The following is a 22,670-nucleotide window of genomic DNA, read 5'->3' on the forward strand; positions in this document are numbered from 1 at the left end:
TTTTATTCAGCTGTTTCCTCAGTTCTGGAACAAATGCAGAATACTGGAGATGCTGGCTGTCTCGACTGTGATAAAACAAGTATACGTATAGTTTATTTGTCTGGATGACTTCTTTGGCGTGACGCAGCACTTGCTGATTTGCAGCTTGGCCTGGATGATAAAGTTGATGTTTGGACCAAAGGGTTGTGGATTTTTGCCTTTTTTCCTCACAGATTCGAGCTGCTGATTGGTGATGCATATAAAACTAATTTTGGCTCATTCTTTTGCTCTCCCTGTGTTGTTAATGATAAAGAGGACTTAAACCTGTTAATGTGTGGTAGTACTGGGGGGCTGTGGCTCATAATTCATAAACCTAACATGTTTTCCCACCATGAAGGCTGCTGCAGTGATTCCAGACAGTTTAATGGAGAGGCTGGGATGAAGCTTTGCTGTGTGGCTGAGATGTGCTGCAGAACCTTTAGACTAAGTGCAATAACATCAGTGTCACTGGGTCATTATAACAAGCCTGCTCCGGTCCCTGAGAGGGAAAAGATTGCTGTACTTTATCCAAGTGTTTCCTGTTGTCTGCACGTGTAGCGCATTAGCTGTTGCTAACATCAGGTTAATGCTAACCAAAGCAGGAGTAAAAATCCTTTCTTCTGTGTGGGTTCAAGGTGCATTGTTTTGGTATGAGGTGTTTGCACTTCTACAATTTCAATTGCACTTTGTATGTTAACATGAGTCCAGTGGGAACCTCCAGGCGGATGAATGGGGTTAAATGTAGAACTGTCACACAAGAGACTGAGGTTAGAGTCTAGTATGAAGTCAAACATCAGTAATGGCTCATTGTTTTTAGTACATCACAGCCGTACGGGGGGAATGTTTTTATAATGCATCTATTTGGATTTTGTTAAGGCATAAATTTAGGAGCATGGGAGCTCTGGTTAGTGGGTGGCGACACAGGCGGCTGTAGCTGCTAGCTGTCTGCTCGGCTTCACCTCAGCTAACTGGAGTCCCTGAACTGGACCTCTGGACTGTGTTTGTGCTGTTGGAGCACCGTCCAAGAAAATTAAAAGAGGACAAAAACTGTCTTTAAAAACACAAATCATCTGTAAAGTAGGGGTGGGCGATATAAACGATATACGATAGAAACGATATAAGGGGAAAGCCAAAACTGCGCTTCCTCCACTTCCGTAACATTGATTCATTAATGCTGAATTCTCTCGCAGCTGCTCTGTTCCCATGTTGTTGCAGTATAATAATAACTAACCTCGTATTGTGGATGAATAATCTCAGTTGTTCTCCTGACTGAAGTTTGGCCCGTGTACAGCATCCTGCTATGCGATTGCATTTGTCCCTGACCACCAGAATCCCTCACATTAACTTTTATCGAGTGGAAAAAAGTTGGCGTTCATCCTCCAGCTTCACTGTGCTAATGTTATGCTAACATAGCTGTGTCGCTAGCAATCACGTAGCACAACATTATATACCAGGTAGTCCAACTTCAGTAACCCTACAAACGCCACTGCTGTTTAGTCTTCTGTCTTCATTTATATTGGAAGTGGTAGCAGAGCTGTACGTTTGAATTAGTTTCAAAAATCTCTCAGTCAGAACATGGTATGAAATGTTTAGGTGGAAACTAGCGAGCTAACTTCCTGCTAACTTCTAACTCCGTTAAATTTAATAAATTCTGTTTTCATGGATGCCTGGATGTTAAACTTAATTGTTACACCTGGTAAAGCGTTGCTGCTTTACCAGGTGGAATTTAGACCGTTTTTAACTCTTAGTGTTTGTTTGACTTTGGGAGATGAAGCAGACGGAGTTTTGGACCCAGATTACTCCGCGAAGCTCCTTACTACGGAAGCCGTAATGCTCTGACAATCCATCAAGCAGTGCGGCTTACCAAAGTTGTACTAAAATATTTTTTAACACATTTCTGCAGCCAAAATCGGTTCGAGGTCAGTAAGCAGAACCAGAATTCATACATTTTTGAGAAAATTAAAGGATTTTAAGTGCGCCTTATAGTGTGGAAAATACGTTATACAGAAGAAAAGAATATATCGCGATATATATCGTTACCGCACATGCTTCAAATTATATCGCAATATGAATTTTAGGCCGTATCGCCCAGCTCTATCGATTATTTCCCGGTCTGCACACAGACTGTGTTCACTGTGCTGTTGATGGGATTTTTTCTGAGTTTTTGTTTTAAAAAAAAAATCAAACATCTGTTTGAGTATAACTCACTATGAATTGCCTGTTAGTAACTGGTAATTTCTCCTTTCAGTGTGATTGGTCTGCGAGCTAAAGGCCTGTATCTTTATTACAGTGTGGTTCGCCCAGCAGTGCTGGATAAAAAGGCATTCTGGCATCGCTGAGCGGAGAGTTATGATAATAAAATTTTACAGTGTTACTCCCTCTCTCAGCCATCGATTCCTTTTTCTTCTCTGACTTCGCTCTGCTTGTTTGTTTTTACAGAAATAATTATTAGCATCACCTTTGAGGATTACGAATGAGATCATCCTGGGGAGGTGATGGAGACACCGAGAGCATCACTAATTAACATTGATTAACCTCCAAAGATGTTAGGACTTAAAATTACATGTACGTTATACATAATTACTGTATGAATATGACACTGTCTGTCACAGATTTAAGCAGACTCTCGGTTACCTTTGTTTGCAGTAATATTCTCTATAATATTTTGACACCACTTTTATCAGTTTTGGGCTCTGTGTTGCTGCTCGTGTTGTTCACTGAAAGCTCAAGAAGTCAACAGAGAAGCGCCAAAAGCTGCAGTACCTCTAGTGTCCAGCAGAGGTCAGTCCCCATAGACTCCCATGTTCAAATGTCCAACTTCACAGCAGAAATAAACACGTTTACAGCCTGATACAGAAACAGTTTTGGTCTCTACAGATAATTTCTCCATTTATAACAGCTGTACGAGGGTGAATTCCTCTGTATAAAGTTTGCATTATTATGGGCGTGGTCTTTTGGACTGACAGGTTAATGGTGACACAGGCAGCTGGAGCTGCTAGCTGTCTGATAGGCTTCACCTCAGCCAACTCAAGTGTTTGTTTTTGTTCTGTTGGAGCTTCCTGTTTGGGATTGAAGTTCTGCTTGCCTGTCTACAGCTTATGGATCCTGCTTTTAAGCTACTAGAGTCCACAATATAATATAATTCTACAAATGTATGTGAGTTATGCAACTTCCTGATGAAGCTGCACACAAAACACAAAAACAGCAGTATTTTATTTATTCATCGCAATGTCATGAATTTCTTAGAAGAAGTGTTTCAACATCTTTATCTGTTTTTTGCATTCAGCACACCTTGGACTTGAAAATAGGATCCACTTTTAAAATGATCACGCCGATCCTTATCTCTGATGATACTTTAACAGACATATGGACCTTAAGTTCACCAGTACTGAATATGCTGTTGTGTGTTATTAGTATTACTTAGTAAAATAAATTTTTCTTCTTTTAATATTTTCTTTTGTTCGAAAAAATATTTGTAATTGTTGTAAAGCGGACCCGCTGAGCTCAGTGTAGCTCTATTAGAAAGTAGGCCAATTCATCCTCTACCTGAAACAAGCCATTTCGGTGTGTTTGATGGCTGCACATACGCTGAGCTCATTATTGGAATACGTGGCCATCAGCCATTGGAGCTGGAGCTATATGTGACCTGTTGCACAGCTGGTCCGTATATTACAGCAGCTTATTATTAAAAATAGATTAATAATTGAATTAATGATTCAAGCTTTTCTGCTTGTGTGAAACTTATCCAAGCACTACACAGTAATTATTTATCAGTCTGCTTTCCTATGAAAGGTCCGTACTTTGGAGCCACTGTGAAAAATGACACATGGAGGGAAATAAATGATTCAGTGGGATTTCTTCCTTTAAAAACAGCCATCGTCTCAGAGCTTTGGACTGCTTCAGAAGGGGCCAATCTCAGAGTTACTGAAGCCCGCTCGGGCTGATCGATGCGTACGACTTTACTGCTTCTCTTCATCAGTCTCACTGTGCTGCTCCTCACTGTCCCTGTTCTCTCCTCAAACACCCTGCTGGGAGACTCATGTTGGAGTCTCGCCGTCAATCCAGACTTCACTGAACTTTTAAACCTTCTTTGACTATGATTTGATATTGCATCTGAATCCAGACATGCTGTATTCCACCCAGGCAATAAGAGGTTAAGTGAAAGCATGCAGCCATGGCGTCATGAAAGCTTCAGCGAGGCTTATTCACTTCATTACATCACTTCAATCTGGCACGACTGGCAAACAGACTCCTAAGGAGCTCATCTCGCAGTGACAGCAGTAATGAGAACAGAGTCGGTCGCTCCAAAAAGAGGCTTTAATTTGCAAAAAAGTTCAATTTACATCGACGTGACCTTTCTGTGAAATCCTCACTGTCACTGTTTGAGCCTTTTAACAGCCTGTTTCATGTCTTTTCTCTTTTTATTATATTGTAGAAGGAAGAACCTGTTTCACCCCAAGACCAGAGTGCGTAATACTCAGAGAAACTGCAAACAAACCCAAGAGCTTCATCAAAGACTCTTCAGGCTAGGTTAATGGTTCAGGACAGCACAGTTAGAAAAAGACTGAACCCACATAGCAAAATTGGTATGGCCCGGATCTGGCCCACATAATGTGCTTACACATGGTCCACATACCGCAAAGAATGACGGCCCATGTGTGGCCCAGATCAGGTTTGCCAGATCTGGGCCACACGTGGGTCAGCACAAGGCCAGTTGAAGACACACTGGTGGTCCTGTGCTGGCCCATGTGTGGACTACCTCTGGCAAACCTGATCTGGGCCACCAAAGGGCCGTCATTCTTTGCAGTATGTGGACCGTGTGTAAGTTGTGTGCTGGCCCAGAACAGTTTCAGCTCTGGCCCCAGATGTCAGCCTAATGTGTATCTTAATCAAGCCATGTAATGACAACATGTGCCAGAACATGCAAAACAGTGCAAAAGTAACATGATGAGACTCTGTTCAGACTGACTTTTATATAGCGCTTTTCTAGTCTCCCGGATTACTCAAAGTACTCTATACAACATACCACATTCACACACTTTCCCTACACGGAGTGCTTCCTAACTACATTCATACACATTCACACTCTTAACATGCAGACTGGAGGAGCCAGGGATTGAACCACTGACCTTCCGATCAGTAGGTGACCTGCTTTACCTCCTGAGCTACCGCCACCCACTGGCAAAGATGAGTAAACCGTCACTAGGTTTTGGATAAAGTGTACACAAACCTGTCAAACCTGCATTTGAAACGTTGGCTACCATAGCAGTATAGTATTGCAACATGGCATTTGGGTTTTTTAACAAAAATAGGAACATAAACAATGGCATCATTGCGGTTAGAAGTGCCAGCTTGATGCCGGACCTGGGGAAGACCTGTTTTCTATGGGCCTGGGCCACATACACTAAACCACAATCGGGCCAGATAAGGCATGCCATCACATAAGCAGTGGCATCATTGCCAGACCTGGCCCATATCTGGTTGACATACACTCTGCCATGACAGTGGTCAATCAGAAGTGCCAGCTTGATGCCAGGCCTGGCCCATATCTGGATGACATATGTCTTTACATGCCAGAAGTCAGCCAGCAGTGCCGGCTTGATACCAGATCCGGGCCAGACCTGCTTGCTATGTGGGAACAAGTATGGCTGTGTGGAAGGGATGCAGGAGAAAACCTCTTCTCTCTATAAACAGCATGGCAGCATCTGAACTACCAACAAGACATCAGGACCAATGAAGTTCAAACCCAGCCTTCACCACAGCGGTGGACCGATCATGATTTGGGCACCTTGCAGTCACTGAGTGTACTGTGACCTCACCAAAGTGTTCTAGAGCCAAATGTGAGGCTGTGTCCCACAGCTAAAGCAAACTGGGTCATCAACAGGACGACGATCCCGAGCACAGCAGCACATTTCCAACTTAAAAAAAGGAGGAGCTGCAGTGATCCAGACCTCAGCCTGACTGAGAGGCTGTGATCTTTTCAGTCTTTTCTGTGCATAAATGAATGTTGCAAACCTCAATGATCTGATCGACGCTATAAAGAAGAGTGGGCCAAAACTCCTCCACAGTGATGTGACAGACTGATGAAGTCACACAGGAAACCATCACTGCTGAAGGAGGTTGCATTTGAAAATGATTAGGCACATTATCAAAGATGCACAGCAGAGGTTTGTGCAGACATATTTACTCATTATTGTAGTGACGATGAAGGTAAAAGTACCGTTCTTCCTTCCCGGACCCATAACGTGAATCAGACTATTAGTTGTGCTCTGGTGGGCGGAGCTGGAGATGCTGATTGTGTTGTTGCCGTGCATGGAGCCTTCAGTGAAGCTGTGTGACTGTGACGTAGAAGTATAACCTGTGGAGGAAAAAGTCTTTAAAATGTTGCTTTGAGGCAAATCCACCAAACCTTTGGAGCTGATCTGACTGATGATGTTTTCATATCTGTGAGCACAAAAGTTATTCAGTTACAAGCGAGACGGCTCAGGATGGCTGCTGAGGACTCTGGCATGGAGCAATGTGTGAAATACTGATGTTCTGTCAGATGCTGCAGGCGTCTCACCATTGCAGACAAAGTGTCCTGACTCTTGGGTTTATTTGTGTAACCTTGTGTTTTCCTTTTGCTCCTGATTTCGGTGCTCATAGTTAGTTAATTAGGTTTAGGTAGAAGTTGTAGTTTCAGTTCAAAGCACCGTCCTTCACAACATTAAGCTTGCACACTGCCACTCACCAGTCAACACAGACAGCCAGTCAGTCACACCCGATGGGTACTTTAGAGTCACCAGTTAACCTAAACCCACTAAATGTATGTCTTTGGACTGGGAGGACGTCGGAGTACCCGCAGAGCAAACACTGGAAAAAGTGAACACGGCCACATGGTTGATGTTCTTGCTGTGAGGCAACGGAGTTAACCACCATGCTGCAACTCCTCTGGCTTCCACTGGTCCGTTGCCTCGCTCTGTGGGCGCAGTAAACACTTTCCTGATGGGTTTATGGTCTCAGTCGCTGGTTTGAAGTCTTGTTGAATAAAACGTGGTGTTAATTTAGAAATTTATGATCCAATTAGAGATAGAGGAGGACGTGCTTCAACGCAAGTCATAATTGTGTGACTGTGCAGCGTTCCTCAGTTTCTCAGTCACGTCCATCGATCACTCGGCACGTCCAGTTTTGAACTGCGGTGTTGGATCAACACAAATGAGACTGGAGCCTTTATGTTCTTCAAGTTCATTCTCAATCTGACGTTTTATACGGTCGGTTTTAAATGTAGAAGTAATGGCACATTAGGTGTTGTTTCACAAAAGCATTCATACTCATTACAGCTGCAATTAACCCCCAAATGACATCGGATCATTGATTAAACAGTCTGCAGAGCTGCAGGAAGGGAGAATAATGAAAGAGTGGTGCAAAAGTGAGAGCCGGGACTGAACCAAAATTACAAGAGAAGACACCTGAAGCTTCTTTAAATGGATCTGTTTCATTACAGCCTGATAGACTGCGAGCGTGATTTTCTCTCTTTTTTTTTTTTTTTTTTTTGATAATTGACATTTTAGAGCAGCGCGGGCTTCTGTGTGCAGCAGGAAGGCGTAGGAATACTGATTGTGCTGTTAGTCCTGTCATCAGGTCACAGACGAGCCCGCTCACTCTTTAATTACATTTTAGATTCATGTCCTAATCAGACGCTGAGATGCTCACCTTTTGGCTGCATCACAGCTTCACTTCAGTTCACCAAGGTGTGAGCAAATTCACATTTAACCTTGAAAAGATGAAATATGACCATCCTCTTCAGATTCTGTCAAACAGGCGCTTAGAGGAAACAATCAAAGAGCTGATTTTAGCTACAGTCATACATTTATTCTTATTTCAGTTTAGTTCCCAACAGGAAGCCAGGGGAGAACAGAGGAAGGAAGGATACAAGCACCAGGTGGAGAACAGGTAACAGGAAGGAGTGGGTTAAGGGTCATTCGGCTCATTTCCAGCAGCGTTTTCACTCTGTTATAGGAGAAGCGGAAAATGGCCCATCAGTCATGAGATGGGCTTGACAGGGGTAAGTGTTTCGTGGTTAAGAGGTGACCCAGTTGCCAAAGAACACCTGAAATTTGGTCCATGTGAGCTGAAGCTATGGCTAAATTTAGTCAGCCAGACCGACCCTGAATCATAGCTGTCAGCCAAGTCTGAATGCAGCCCACATTTAGGCCAAACACCGATTGCTCTCTAGGTTAGAATAACTGCCCATAGGTGATGCAACAGTAGATTAACAGGAATCATGAGAATAAAAGTACAAATTAGACATAAAAGCTATTCTTCTGAATGCACTGTTGAGCTAACGGGACTTCCAGAATCTCAGAGAGTTTCTGCAGGACTGACGTTGAGTTTCTGTTCTTTTTCTTTCACCACAGGAAACATAAATCGTCCTCAGCATCAGTGTGATCAGAGTGTGTCTTCATCTGCTGTTCAGCGAGTATGGCTCTGTGCGTGTGTGGGCGTCGGTGTTTGGGCTGGTTATAGATGGGCCCGCCTGCTGCCCGTGACACTGCACGGGCTGAATTATAGCTCGTGTTGTGGCTGCTGATCTGTGACCTGCAGGGTCCCGTGAGCTCTGATGAACTCACCGAGGCCCGAGTGTGCCAGGAAGAAATATAATGAAGCCAAGAGGACACTCGAAACTGAAACTAGAACAATCTGAGAAAGAGTCACACTTTTTCTTTTTTACACATTCAGTATCGCTCCACATCACAAAGTTATGAAGGTTAGCAACCACGAGCAAGAGAAGTTTAATCACATGACCAACTTGTAATTGACAATTAGAACTTCTTTCTGACTCTCAATAATCCCAGAACATCCCATGGAGCCACCCTGTCCGAAATCCTCACTCTGATCAAAATACAAGAGAAAGCGAAGCACTTCCTTAAAAACTGTACTCAAAAACACATAAACTAAAAATGCTGTTGGATACAAATTGCTAATGCTACCCAGTCATATGCAAAGTGTTAAGGCTAATATGTGACCCACCTGCCACTGAGACAAACCTTAATACAAGAGCAGTAAATCTAGGTCAGAGCAATGAGTAATATCACAAACTAACCACCTGCTGTTACCAGTTTTAATTCATGATAAGAGGCAACGAGTCTTTTACAGCTGTGGAGGAATTTTGGCCCATTCAACTTTGCAGAATTGTTATAGTTCAGCCACACATGAGCAGCCTTCAAAGGTCATGTCGCAGCATCTTAATCGGATTCTGGTCAGGACTTTGAGTGGCTTAAGAAAAGCAAAATGAAGACTCTGGATCGGCCTAGTCAGAGGTGGACTTGCTGGTCTGTTATGGTTTGGTGTAATGGGACACACACCTTCCAAAAACTTCAGCTTTTGTCTCGTCAGTCTACAGAATATTTTCCCAAAAGTTTTGGGGATCATCCAGATATTTTTCTTTATGTTCCTTTTGCTCAGCATTGGTTTTCTGCCATGCAGGCCATTTTTGCCAGGTCTCTTTCTTACGGTGGAGTCATGAACTCTGGCCTGCAGTTCTTTGGACGTTGTTCTGGGGTCTTTTGTCACCTCTTGGATGAGTCGCCGCTGCGCTCTTAGGGTAATTCTCTTCAGCTGGCCAATCCTGGGAAGGTTCACCACTGTTCCATGTTCTTGCCATTTGTGGAAATTGGCTCTCACTGCGGTTTGCTGGAGTCCCTCTGCTTTAGAAATGGCTTTATAACCTTTTCCAGACTGAGAAATCTCAGTTACTTTGTTTCTCATTTGTACCTGAATTTCCTTGGATCCCGGCATGATGTCTGGCTTTTGAGGATCTTTTGGTCTGCTCCACCTCGTCAGGCAGGTCCTATTTAAGTGATTTCTTGATTGTGAACAGGTATGACAGTAATCAGGCCTGGGTGTGGCTAGAAACTGAATTCAGCTTTCCAAAGATGTGATACATCACAGCTAATTTATGTAATGACGGGACAATCAGTTTTTCACACAGGGGTTTGGATTATTTTCCTTTTAATAACAAACACCATAATTTAGAAACTGCATTTTGTGTTTACATTTGTTATCTTTGTCTAATATTTGAATTTGTTTGATGATCTGAAACTGTGACAAACATACATTCGAAAAACCCCATGACATAACACAACAATGGAGGACATCTAGGCGATGTTTTGTCAGACTGCCGGAGAGATCGGGTGTCTTGGCTACACCTTGGTGTCCCCTTAGAAATGGTGGAGGAGGTGACTGTGGAGATGGGTGGATGTCTCTGCCCTCGTGACCATGACCCAGATTTTTGTCAGAAAATGGATGAAAATCCCAAAGCAGAGAACTCTTTCTTAAATGATTAGAACGATCTAATCATTTAAGAAAGAGTTCTCTGCTTTGGGATTTTCATCCCGACTCCAGCTCTGTGCTATAAACATCTTTTGTTTAATGCGATGGAACAAAAGCAAATGAATGTGACTAATACAGCTTTTAAAACAACTTAATAACGTCTGGCAGTGTGCAGCAGTGTGCAGAGGATCATCTTGAGTCACTGTGTCTTTATTTGTGAGCCTGACGTGGTTTCAGTTCGTATCAGTCCGCCACACTAACGTTCATTTTATCCTTTTCTCTCCCCCCATGCATTCATTTCCATCCTTGTCTCCTGCCCACTAATCGCCTCATCCTCTGCACCTGCTCCCCCCCCTTTATTCCCAACTCGATTCACCTTGTTTCCTCCACCTCTTCTTCCCTCTTTACATCTACATCTCCCTCTCTCCTTCCTCTCCCTTTCTCTCTCCTTTCAGGTGAGAAGTGTCGGAGCTTCATTGATTTGGCCCCGGCATCGGAGAGAGGTGAGTGATGATGGTCATTAGGCAGCTTCGCCACTCCCTGCCGCTCCCCACCTGTTCACTGGGCCAAGGGGAAAAAACCACACACACACACACACACACACACACACACACACACACACACACACACACACACACACACACACACACACACACACACACACACACTTTCATTTTTGGACTCTTTCACTGTTTCAGAGGGTTTTCACCTGTGGTGCACTAAGAAAAATGTGAATTCTGGACTTTCAGAGTTTATTACCTCTCACCTCCTGGACGACTGTAGTGCTGTGCCCTTGTGTGTTATTAGTTCACATCTGAATTGACAATAACAAGCGTGTTTGTGTGGGACACGTCACCAACGCTGCACGGTCATTTTGACATATCAAACTTGAAATAAACTCACAGTAGAGGTTACAGGTTTGGTGTTTACCTTGTGATTTTAATCTGAAGGAGACTTTTCCAACTCTCTCTGGAGATAAAAGCTGAAGTTTCTTTCTTCTTCCTGCATATACTCTTTATTCCCTTTTTCTATCCCTGAAACTGTTAAACTTCTTTTAACTACTAAGGAGTAAGTAAGTAAAATTTATTTATATAGCATATTTCACAGATAAAAATCACAAAGTGCTTCAGAATAAAATCAGAAATACAAATAAAATAATATAAAACAGTGAAAAAAAATGTTTGCATAAAAATGTCTTCAGCTGCTTTTTAAAGGAGTCGATGGAGTCTAGACCGCGTAACGACGTAAGGTTTCAGCAGGTCAGAGATATAATGGGGAGCTTCACCGTGCAGATCTCTAAAAGTTACAACTAAAATTTTAAAATGACCCCTAACATTTACAGGCAACCAATGAAGAGAAGCCAAAACTGGAGCAATGTGTGGCCTCTTGTTTGTGCCAGTTAAAAGTCTTGCCGCTGCATTCTGTACAGACTGAAGGCGATCCAGAGCTGATTTGTTGAGACACGTAAAAAGACCGTTACAATAATCCAAACGAGAAGAGATAAAAGCATGAATCATCTCAAGTTCTGCCTTTGACACACGTCTGAGTTTAGAAATGTTTCTTAGATGATAAAAACAGTTCCGCACAAGTTGTTTAGTGTTTCTCAAGAGACATTGAACTGTCAAATATACGTTTCTGAGACACGACTGAAATGAAGGATCTAAAAAAACTGAAGTGCTGCTTATTTTCTCAGAGCATGTGATCAGGTGCAATAATCAAGGTTTCTGTTTTATCTGCATTTAACTGGAGGAAATTGTCATTTAACCACTGTTTGATCTCAGACAGACAATTATTTAAAGACGACAATTGATGAAACTCAGAAGCTTTGAAAGAACAGTACAACTGAATGTCATCAGCATAGAGATAAGAAATATGTAAAGTCTGATAATTTGGCCTAGAGGGAGGATATACAGCAAAAAGAGAATCGGACCTAAAACAGATCCTTGAGGTGCCCCAGAAGGCAGAACTGATGTTTCAGACAACACATGATTCATACAGACAGTAAAAGATCTCTCAGATAGATGCGACATAAACCATTTAAAACAACACCAGTAATCCCAAACAAGTCCTTCAGCCTATTTATCAGGATGCTGTGATCAACAGTATCAAAAGCAGAGCTGAGATCCAACAGAACCAGAACGCTGTACTCTCCTGACTCTGCTGCCATCAGAGACACTTTAAGCAAAGCGGTTTCAGTGGAGTGTAATTTGCAGAACCCGGACTGGAAAATACCTGTAACTGCTTGGAAGAGATGGGTCCAAATTAGGTTTCTTTAACATTAGTTCAACAATAGCTTGTTTAAAATAGCTGGAAACTGAGCCAGTATAAAGAGAAGTATTAATTATTTCCAGAATGCAGGAGCCAATAGAGTCAAACACACTAACGAAGAAGTACATCAAGGTGGCTTGAAGTCAGTTTCATCTGACCAAGCAGACACTGATGTCCTGTAAGGTAACAGGAGTAAAAGAGGAGCAGGTATCAGAGGTAAGCACGTGTGATACTGAGAGGATGATGGAGAAATATTCAACCTGACGGCAGCGACCTTATTAACAAAATAGTTTAAAAAGTCATTACAATCAGATTTAGTATAGACTGGTACATGAGGAATATCAGGAGAGACAATGTTCTTAATCGTATCAAACGACACTCTGGGATTTTTCTTTTTTTAAGCTATTAGATTAGCAAAACATTTTTTATCCTGTCGTTAAGTGAGAAAATTGATTCCTTGAGATGTACCCTATGGACCTCAAGCTTGGAAGCCTTCCATAAATGTTCTAACGGCCATCTCCTGCTTCCAATTATCTCTGTCAGGTCAGCGGGATGCATCTGACAAAACTCAGTGTCTCAGTATTCCTGCTCACTTGACTTTCTTTGTGGTATCTTCCATCGTATCCATCTGGAATCATGGTGATCTGCAACTTTCACTGTTAAGCTGCAAAACCCAGGTTAACTTCTACTTTACTGCTTCCTTCACTTCCATCAGGAAATAAAACTCACTGCAGGAAAGTGAAATTCCTTTGAAGCCGATCAAAATGTGGGACATCGGCTGAATACATCAGACAAGGAGGCTGAATAAAAATGTCCCACATAAACTGTGACATCTGCTCGGCCAGACTGTAGAGCTGCAACTGCCTTTCCAAAGCTCGTTCTACAGGAAGTATGCGGAGAGTTGGGACATGCTACCTTAAATAAGGTCACGTGGACTAACCTTTGACCCCTTTCTGTAATTACAGCTGGTGCTGAAGTTTGTGGTACCATGCAGGTAAGATTGATGCAATCTTCCAAAAGTAACATAGCTGCATTTTTGTTTTGCTTTTTAAACTGCATTTACCACAAACCCCTCTGTCTAATTATAAAAACAACTCAAAGCACTTTAAAACTTGTGATTAGAAGATTCCAGTCATTACCGCCGTCATTGCAGAGGAAAGAGTGTGTATTTATTTATATGTTCAGTTTACCAAACGTAGCAGGAGATGACAGTTAAATATATAGACTGTATATAAAGGTTGGACTTTAGTCCTCGGATACTTTTAAACTTCATCTTTCACGTTTTCCCCGAACAATTTAATATTTTTCTGTTTTTAAAATACCAAAGTTCTGTATTTGGACCAGAGGGTGGCTAATGTTAGCTGTCGTGAGTAGCGTGTCAGATCCTTGGACGTATGGGTGCAGCAAATAGACACAGATACCTGCTACCTGGTGCTAATCAACATCCAGTCAAATTCATGAAATTTTACTCACTATAACTGGAGCTCAGACTCCTTGGACAGCCTGTTAGTCACCTCACAGCGGCCATATTATTGGACAGATGATGTCATTAAAAATGCTCCAAAAGGCTCCAACAGCACAAACACGGTCCAGAGGTCCAGTTCAGGGTCTCGCCAAGAGGCCGCACCCCTAAAAAAGGAAAGAAATTTAAGAAATGAACTAAAGTGACTAAAACAGTTTTTGCAGATTTACTGCTGGAGCCTCTAGTGGACATTAAAGGAACTGCAGTATTTGGTAGATCAAAATAAAAGTTATGTCTCTTTTCTCCAAATATTTAGACAAGAGCTTCTAAATAACTGTCAAACTGCAGCCATGATGCGATACCAAGAGGCTTCTAGAGGCACTTTAGTTAAACCAGCAATACCAGCACCATTACAGCACTGATTAGTTAGAAACTGGGACCAGTGTAAGACCAGTTCCCACCACTGAAAAATGCAATGAGAAGTTTGCTGTCACAGCTGGAATTGAAATATAATGGAGCACATCTGTAGATAGTATATATCTAAGGAAAGTCATAGTTGATCTATGAGTTGAAGAGAGAAATGGGAAAATGAGGAAAATAGTGGAATACATCTCTAAACTGGGTCTTCGGATTTTAAGATTCTGAGATTCATTCGAAGCATCCTGAGGCCGTCATCGTTATTATATTGACAAAGGAGGGGGATGAGGCAAAGTGACACTTATTAATTGATATGAAACAGGCCGAGTCTTTTCCTGTGTGGTGTCACTGGTGATTTATGGAAGTTATTGGAGCCTGTCGCCTAACAAAGGTGAGGATGTGGCCGTATGTTCACATCAAAATTTTAGACAGATTTTAAGCAACGTTTCCAAAGTTTGCTTTTGCCGACTGTAACCTGACCAGAACATGAAAGGCTTACCTCATGAGAAGGTCCTCTTGTATAACGTTAAACTCTTTTTAAACCCAAATGAAGTGCAGAATATATTAAGAAGAGGATGCTGAATAATGAGGGAATATTGCAGCTCATCAAGATTCATCCTAACTGCAGATAAGAGCAGATTATTTCATGTTGTTTATATCCTGCAGCGAATGAAAGGAATATTTGAGCATCCAGAAGAAAGGGAATATTTTGGTGCATGTGGGGCGTTGCCTCTAATTCTCTGCTTCATGCAGAGCAGTTAGTTAATAATGAAAGTTCTGCGATGGTTTCATCTGTTAATGCCATCTGGAAGAGCAGGAGTGATGCATGGAGCAGAGGTGGATGATATGATGTATTGAGCGGGGTGACCTTGCTTCCCACACAAGGATACGATATGTTAATCTGCCTTCCTTTGGGCCCGACATGCCTGCTGCTGGGTTTTATAACACGCAGCTGCTCCTCAGTCAGATCCAAGTCTGCTCTTAATGAAAAGTGAAACAAAAAAAACAACTCTTAATTTGATTAGACGGAAAGAGTCAGCGAGAGCGAATCGAAGCCAGGATTCAAGTCCCGCCCACTCCAGCAGAACCAGACCCACTTGAGAGATGACATGACAAACGCCATTTATTTTTCTTTACATCTGTGTGTGTCATTAAGCTCAAACATACAGATGATGCGCGAACATGTAGCTGGCTATCAGTGGTGACTGCATGGGTGCTGTAAACTAATATAAACTCTTTGGAACAGGGAATTATGAAAACTGTGACTGGGACTCAGACGTGCGTACCATAGGAAAAGATTACAGCAGGGGTGTCAAACATGAGGCTCGGGGTCCAGAATCAACCCAGCAAAGACTCCAGTTCAGCCTCACTGGACATCGAAAGGAATAAGCTTTGGACTCTAACTGTATTTTTATGCTACACAAAAGTTATTCGATTATAGATTAAAATGTTTTTTTCTATCTGCTACAGAAATGTTTTATATTAAAATATCTGAAGGATCAAATGTGTCGTTAAACTTCTTTAAACTGACACTTAACATCAAAGTGTGCTGCATCTGATCCACGATGTAAGATGGGTCTGACATCCTGGAGTTTAAAGAGGTTCAGCTGCTGGGCCACTTCTGTTTATTTTCATATGCAAACAGACTTTTAACTTTTCATGAGACCCTTCGTTGTCTGCTCTCATCTTATTTGCCAAGTTACATTTGTCAGAAAGGTGTGGGTAGTTATCGTCTTTGGTCCCAAGACTTATTTTGTGCGAACGTTTGCACTAAATTCCAAAAAAAATGTAAATTTGCAGCCTTAGCTGCTGCATCTTTTTGCGTCTCTCAGCTTTCAGTTTTGTAACTAATAACTGAAAAGCTGGTGGGTTGACATCAGGAAGCTAACTGGGCCATCAAATCTCATTTCGTTTCCTTGGGAAAGTCTTGAGTTGCTTTTGCTTTGGGTAATTATCTGCACTGTGAGGCTCTGCCTGATCAGCTTTGGCTGAATCTGAACAGGAAGTTGAGCTCTGCTGCTTCTATCAGCAGTCGGTGATCAAGAGGCACCAGTGACCCGGTGCCATTGGCAGCCACACAGTCCAGTGCCATAACACTACCTCCGCCATATGATGTGCTCTGCTTCAGATGATGTTCTCCGTTCTCTTCTTGTTCCATCATTCTGCTATAATTTCATCATAATTTCTTCATCTGTCCAAAGATTTCTTTCATTTTTCCAGAACTCTGCCGACTCTTTAGATGTTTTCTGACTTGCCTGATCTTGAGTCTAATCCATGGTTTGCATGTTGTTGTAAAAGTTTTTTCTTTTCAGTATTTCTCAGCTGACTAATGCATTTTATTTTTATTTTTAAGAATTAACCAGTTTGTTGAGTGTGTCACATCTAAAGGTTTTCCTGCATCTTTGAGAGACTTATTTTGTTCAGCTTACTAATGGCCTTGTTTTCTTCCACCGATATCTCTTTGGATGTTGGGTTCAGAGTTCTGGTGAACACTTGAAGCCAGCTCCAGATCTTTAATCTGCTTAATTTGTCATGGAATAATGAGGGACTTGGTCTCGCTTGGCAGTGAAACTGCTTGGCTATTGTCCAATTACTTTTGGTCCTCTAAAAATGGGGACTTGTTTATAAAAACGGCTACAATGCCCGAACAGGTAGTGGAGCACTTTGGGTAAATGTCTTGAATGAAAGCTGAAAGAGGCAAAATAGGGAAAAAATGTCATTTTCCAAAACCTGGATACATTTAATAAATGAACCTGATTTTTCAACTGTCTTAAATATTAGCCAAATTAGAGGTAATATGATTAGATAACTGGTCAGAAACTCAGTCACTGGTCAGTCTCCACCAATGGCAGAAACAGATATTTTTACACCCTTGTACAAAAGGTCATTAAATGTTTGGTCATTACTGATAATTTTACCGTTCGTGGAAACTTGATGCTTGAAATAAAGGGCATGGCCTTAATGGCTGACAGCTGGATAGTGAAGCGGGTGGTTATAGTTGTAGCTGGTCCTGGTACTGTGCTCACAGGCCATCCAAAAGTCTCCAGTTTCTAGGAATTTCAGGAATTAATTTGGAAGTTACTGAGCAGGCCTGTCTGTCTGTGTCCTGCTCCCATACAGTCTATGGATAACTAAGCTAGTTAGTGTTGGCCGAACACTTAGCACTCCACCCTCTCATCCAAATTTGGACACTTTCAGCTCCTAAAATGTGATAAAACTGAAAGCCAGTTTGATCCCAGGAGAAGACACAAATCCCTTTGGAACACTCAAACCTACCTGCTGGGGTGACAGCAGGTAAAACCAAGTATTGAGTATCAGGTTAAACTGTTACAGCAGCATTAATTCATCAGAATTTGCATTTGATGACATGAAAATGTTTTTAAAAACTCTAAAACCCAAAAAATGAAATGTATTAACCCAAGAAACTGTTGACTTCACACACCACTGACAAGCTCAGGAAAACACACACACTCGCGCGCACAGAGTAATTAAAGGTGTAATTATATCATTTACATGAGACTTGGTCTGATGAGCTGCTTCCTTCCTGTTATCAGGAAGTGTTGGTTTAGTCCTTCACATTTTATTTTCTGCCTTCAGTCTAATGAAGTCTGCTCAGTCTACTGGTGCATATTCAATAAGACAGAAACAGGGGAGAAAATTGTTTTTGGTCAATATTGTTGCACTCTGAATTCCCCCGCAGGCGATTATACCTCTGGAATTTGTTTGTATCGACTGTGTGGAAATTACAGCGGCGGCTAATAAGAAATCAGAGAGCGTGGAGTCAAATTTGTGCGACCTGCGGGGTCACGCCGGTTACAGGGTTTCGAGTCAGAGCAGCGTCTCTTGTCATCTTTCATCTCTCGCTGGGAGTTTGGTGTGATTAAATAAGCGGATTGATGCAGGACGAGCTCGGAAGCATCTGAATAAAATCTGCTCGTGTGGCTGATGAGAGAGAAAGTTTCCGAGCTGCTTCTTTGTGTCAGCGTTGGGCTGCCGCTGCACATGTGCTTTATTTTCCTCCTCTCAGCACTTACACTTCACATTGGGAGAAACTCACATGAGTAGAAGACACTTTGTGCGCTGAACTGATAACTGACACAGGGCACGCTGGCCTTGCTCGTACTGGGAGATATTCATCCTGTTCTCATTTCCGGGGTGTCAGATTCTGCTGCTCTGTCAAACCTGCTCGTATCTCCACAAGCACAAGGCGTCCTTCGGCATCTGTGCCCGACGAGTCTCGCAGCACCAGCTCCTGACATATAAAGCACCGGTGCATTTAGGTTCAATTTATTCGTTATATATTTTATTATATTTTCAGGTAATAACATCTTTAGATGTTTAATAAAACTGGTGAGAGTCTGGTTTCCGCTTCAATAGCAGATGTCATATGAGCCAGTCAGGTGCTCTTTTAGTTTGACCATCAGGTATTTTCATTCATGCGTTCATGCATCCCTCCACCTTTTCCACCTGTCGGTCTACCCTAGCCATCCATCCATCCTTTACCAATTATCAGGTCCCCATCGCAGCAGAGACATCCTGGGTCTGTCCCAGGACCTCCTCCCAGGAACACTTGACCTAGGAAGCATCCAGGAGGCACTTTAGTCAGATGCCCACGCCACCTCCTTCCTTTTGATGTGGATTGATTTAGTCTGAGATCATCCCACATGACTGAGCTCCACCTTATCTGTGTCACTGCTCGTGTGAACTGTGATGTCAGTGCACCCGATAACTGTTGTTTACTTCTAAACAACAAAACAAACAAACTAAATTTGTTGTGCTGGAATGCGAACAGGTTTCTCCTGCTTATCTGACAGCAGTCTAAGCAGAGACACACAGACTCTTCCTCTTTATCTCCATGGTGCCAATATTCAAATGATCTGTATTGGCTAAAGTGGATGGAAGTGTCGTTCCCTGACTTTAAAGCAGTGCTACCACATGAAATACACAGTCTGGCTTCTCCTTTGCAGTTGTTTGAAGTTAAAGATGCTCGTTAAGATTCATTAAGGAGTCTGAAATGATTATTAGACCGTTTGGAAGAAATATGTCCACGTGGAGACGATGACATGGATGAAAGGTTAGCATCCTGATGCAGAGGAAACAGTAGTTGGTTGCCACCTTGCCTAGAGAAAAGAGCAAAGACAAAATTAGTGATCAATATTCCCAGTTTGGGGGTTTTGAAGCTCCGCACCAAAACTCACTGACATTCAAATTGAAAATTCAGCCTGGAGGTTGTAATTTTACCTCCTCTTCATCCTCAGCAGAGCAGAGCGGAGAGGAGCAGATAATCCTGTTTAATTCTGTGTCGTGAGGAGCTTTTTGCCTTTTTAGAAATAATACGTGTGGAGAAAAGAAGCGTGGTAGTAAGAGCGGACCCCAAGGGCAGCTTCTGCTACAGGATGACATCTCTTCTGTGCTTTAAAAATGTCATACGGTACAGCGGGGTTGTAACAGCTGTTCATCATCCTTTATAATGTCTCTCTGAGCTCTGCAGGGTTTTTTTCCTGTCTATGACCAGAGGGCTGAAACACCTTCCTCTCCTCCTCTGGGATGATGAGAAACAAATAACCTCACCTTGTTTTGAGCTCTAAGTGCATTGTCCTCACTACAGAGGAGAGATGTGTCATTATCCAAGAATTCATCAAAGTTTCATCACAGGTTTGTGGCTTATTGGACAGCAGATGAATGAATGGCTGAAGTTGGAACAAATGGGAGACAAAGTTTCTCTCCAGCGTTTTGAGCCCCCCTAGCTTCAGAAGTCCGGGACGCATCTATGCGAGGTCTGTCTGACTGAGCGGTCTGTTGGTGTCTGTAGGCGTGCTGTGGTTGTCCGTGGTGTCCGAGGTGCTCTACATCCTGCTGCTGGTGGTCGGCTTCAGCCTCATGTGTCTCGAGCTTTTCCACTCCAGCAACGTCATCGACGGACTGAAACTCAACGCCTTCGCCGCCGTTTTCACCGTGCTGTCCGGTAAGATGCAAGTTTCCTTTCTTCTTCTTCTTCTTCTGCTTCCTCTTCCTGCTTTTTCTCTTTTTTATTCTTCACTTCTTCTTCTCTGTTGGTTTTCCTGGCAAAAGATAATTCGTGTCCAGTGAAATTTGGCATCAGGAACATCCTTTAAACACCACTGGGCATCATTTACATTTATTCTGAGTATTGCAGTGAGAATCAGCAGCAGAGCGGACAGAGCCTGAGGCAGATTTGTGAGGTCGTCCAGGGTCAGAGGTTATCCCATGGCAGCCTCGGATGTGGCGGTGCCAGGGATTTTTTCCCCAATTTACGTTAAACCTCTTACACAAGAAGCTGGCGATGCGTCCGTCACTCTGCTCCTCTCAGAGGACAGCGGCACATTTTACAGCATTTATGCAGCAAACCTCTGAAGCACGCTCCCTTAATCACTTCATATCACAAGTGACACTTCTGCTCTGAATTATGTAAAAACCTCATGCTCATTCTCCACCAGGGAAAGGTAATTGACATTTTGAAAACTATTACACAGCAGAGATAAAAATCCAGGCCTTCCCTCTGCTCACGTACTCCAAAAACCAGGCGTAGCCAGCGAGGGCCGGATCTGTCTGTGGAGCTGTCAATCACACATCAGTAGCTCTGATCATTTACAAAAGACACTTGATGATTTGTTCAGTTTGACCTAAAATAAGCAACAGAGGTCACAGAGAAAAGAAGCCAGGGTCATTTTGCCTCAGACTTTTTACAGCCACAGAGGTCGCCCCCTGGTGGGCACTAAATGGAATGCAGGTTTAAAGCACTTTTACATCGGCTTCACTTTTCAGACCTGCAGCTACATCTAAGGAGACCAACGTGTATACTCCACACCTGAGCCCTGCATTCTCAGGAGCCCAAAACAAACTTCTGCAAAGAGCCCCCACCCCACTGTGAGCCACATAAACTATTTATCACTGCCACAAATTAAGTTTCCCTAAAACGTTTTCCACTTCTTCGTGCTAAGTGCAATACATAATCTCACCAGCAAGTTGTGGCTCTACCCAAAGGCCTACTCGCTGTCTGAGAGCACCCAGGTGGCGTCCTGATTGGATGCCACCTATAGCGGTTGGTCTGAACCCAGCCACCTGATGAGGGCTCCCGCCTGTTTTACCAGGCTCCGCCTTTCCCCTCCCACCCAGCCAACACAAGGGCCAGCCAATCAGAGGAAGCTGAAAATTTAAACTGTGACTCATGCAAATCTGCTCCAGTGGAGTTCAGGAATACAAATATGGAGTATTAAAAGTGAAGACATCAACAAACAGCTTTGATTTACTAATAAATAAATAAAAAGTAATGGTGGGTGTCTTAAAGCTGATGAATATGGAGCATAACCCCCCCCCCCCCACACACACACACACACGTGATTGTGATGTATAACGCCTTCGTTAATGTCACATCGACTCGTTTGCGCCGCGGCGTTTTGACTTTGTTGTAATTCTGCTGACTGATTGTGTCGCTCTCTGTAATTGATTGGATGTTTCCGAGCGCGCCCATTGATTCAATTGATTCTGTATAATGACTAATTATGATCATTACATGTGTTCTGATTCATTACTGTTGGGCTGCAGTGATTTACTGTTGTTTTTGCTTTGTGGTAATTATGTGGCAGACTGTCTCGTGCTGAGGGTTTCTGTTGTTATGTAAGAGCAAGAAAACACACTAATGTGTCTCCAAGCCGTCCTCACAGGGTTTGAACTGACCTGGGACTAAAGAGGACTCATTAAAACAGGAATATTTAATGTGTTAAAGACATTTTGTCTAATGGTGATGCTTAAATGTGTTTATGCGTCCAGAAAAGTTTTTAAAAACTCAATTAGCCCCCCCAGAAAAAGCCTTAGAATAAATCGTGCTGTTACTTGATTTACTGATGGATAAATGTGAAGCGCCTGTCTGACCCTCGGTTTCATTTCGTCATTTATAAAGTTCCTGAACATTAAAGTCAAACACTGGACATTAGATTGTTATTTTCTGTCCTTAACAAGAGCACTTTTATGATCATTTAGTCCCCAGTATGGAAGGACGGAGACGGCGCTTATGTCACAGGTTTATTATCAGCTTAGAATAAAGTCTGACTCTGTGGGCAGTGATGCAGCTGACACACAGTCATTCTCCTGCTCCTGATCCTGTAAAGCTTTAGACACGTAACACACTGATCAGTGATCAATCATTGGTCGTGTTGTAATCAATCACAGGGAT

The 22,670-nt window shown here is 42.6% G+C and overlaps 1 protein-coding gene across 2 annotated transcripts in view; it reads left to right on the forward strand.

Annotated features, from left to right (window-relative positions):
• Positions 1-22,670, forward strand: part of gsg1l (gsg1-like) — a 32,716-nt gene that overhangs the window by 5,574 nt on the left and 4,472 nt on the right. Inside the window, exons 2-3 of one of the 2 annotated variants that reach the window (XM_005739915.2) lie at positions 10,785-10,832; positions 20,289-20,441. In XM_005739915.2, coding sequence (XP_005739972.1) covers positions 10,785-10,832; positions 20,289-20,441 — 201 coding nt within the window. The remainder of the gene's footprint in view (positions 1-10,784; positions 10,833-20,288; positions 20,442-22,670) is intronic. The other variant, XM_005739916.2, reaches the window with a different exon arrangement.

Source organism: Pundamilia nyererei, unplaced genomic scaffold (assembly GCF_000239375.1).
Source record: "Pundamilia nyererei isolate P.nyererei 1_Seehausen unplaced genomic scaffold, PunNye1.0 scaffold00095, whole genome shotgun sequence".
NCBI classification, from domain to species: Eukaryota; Metazoa; Chordata; class Actinopteri; order Cichliformes; family Cichlidae; genus Pundamilia; species Pundamilia nyererei.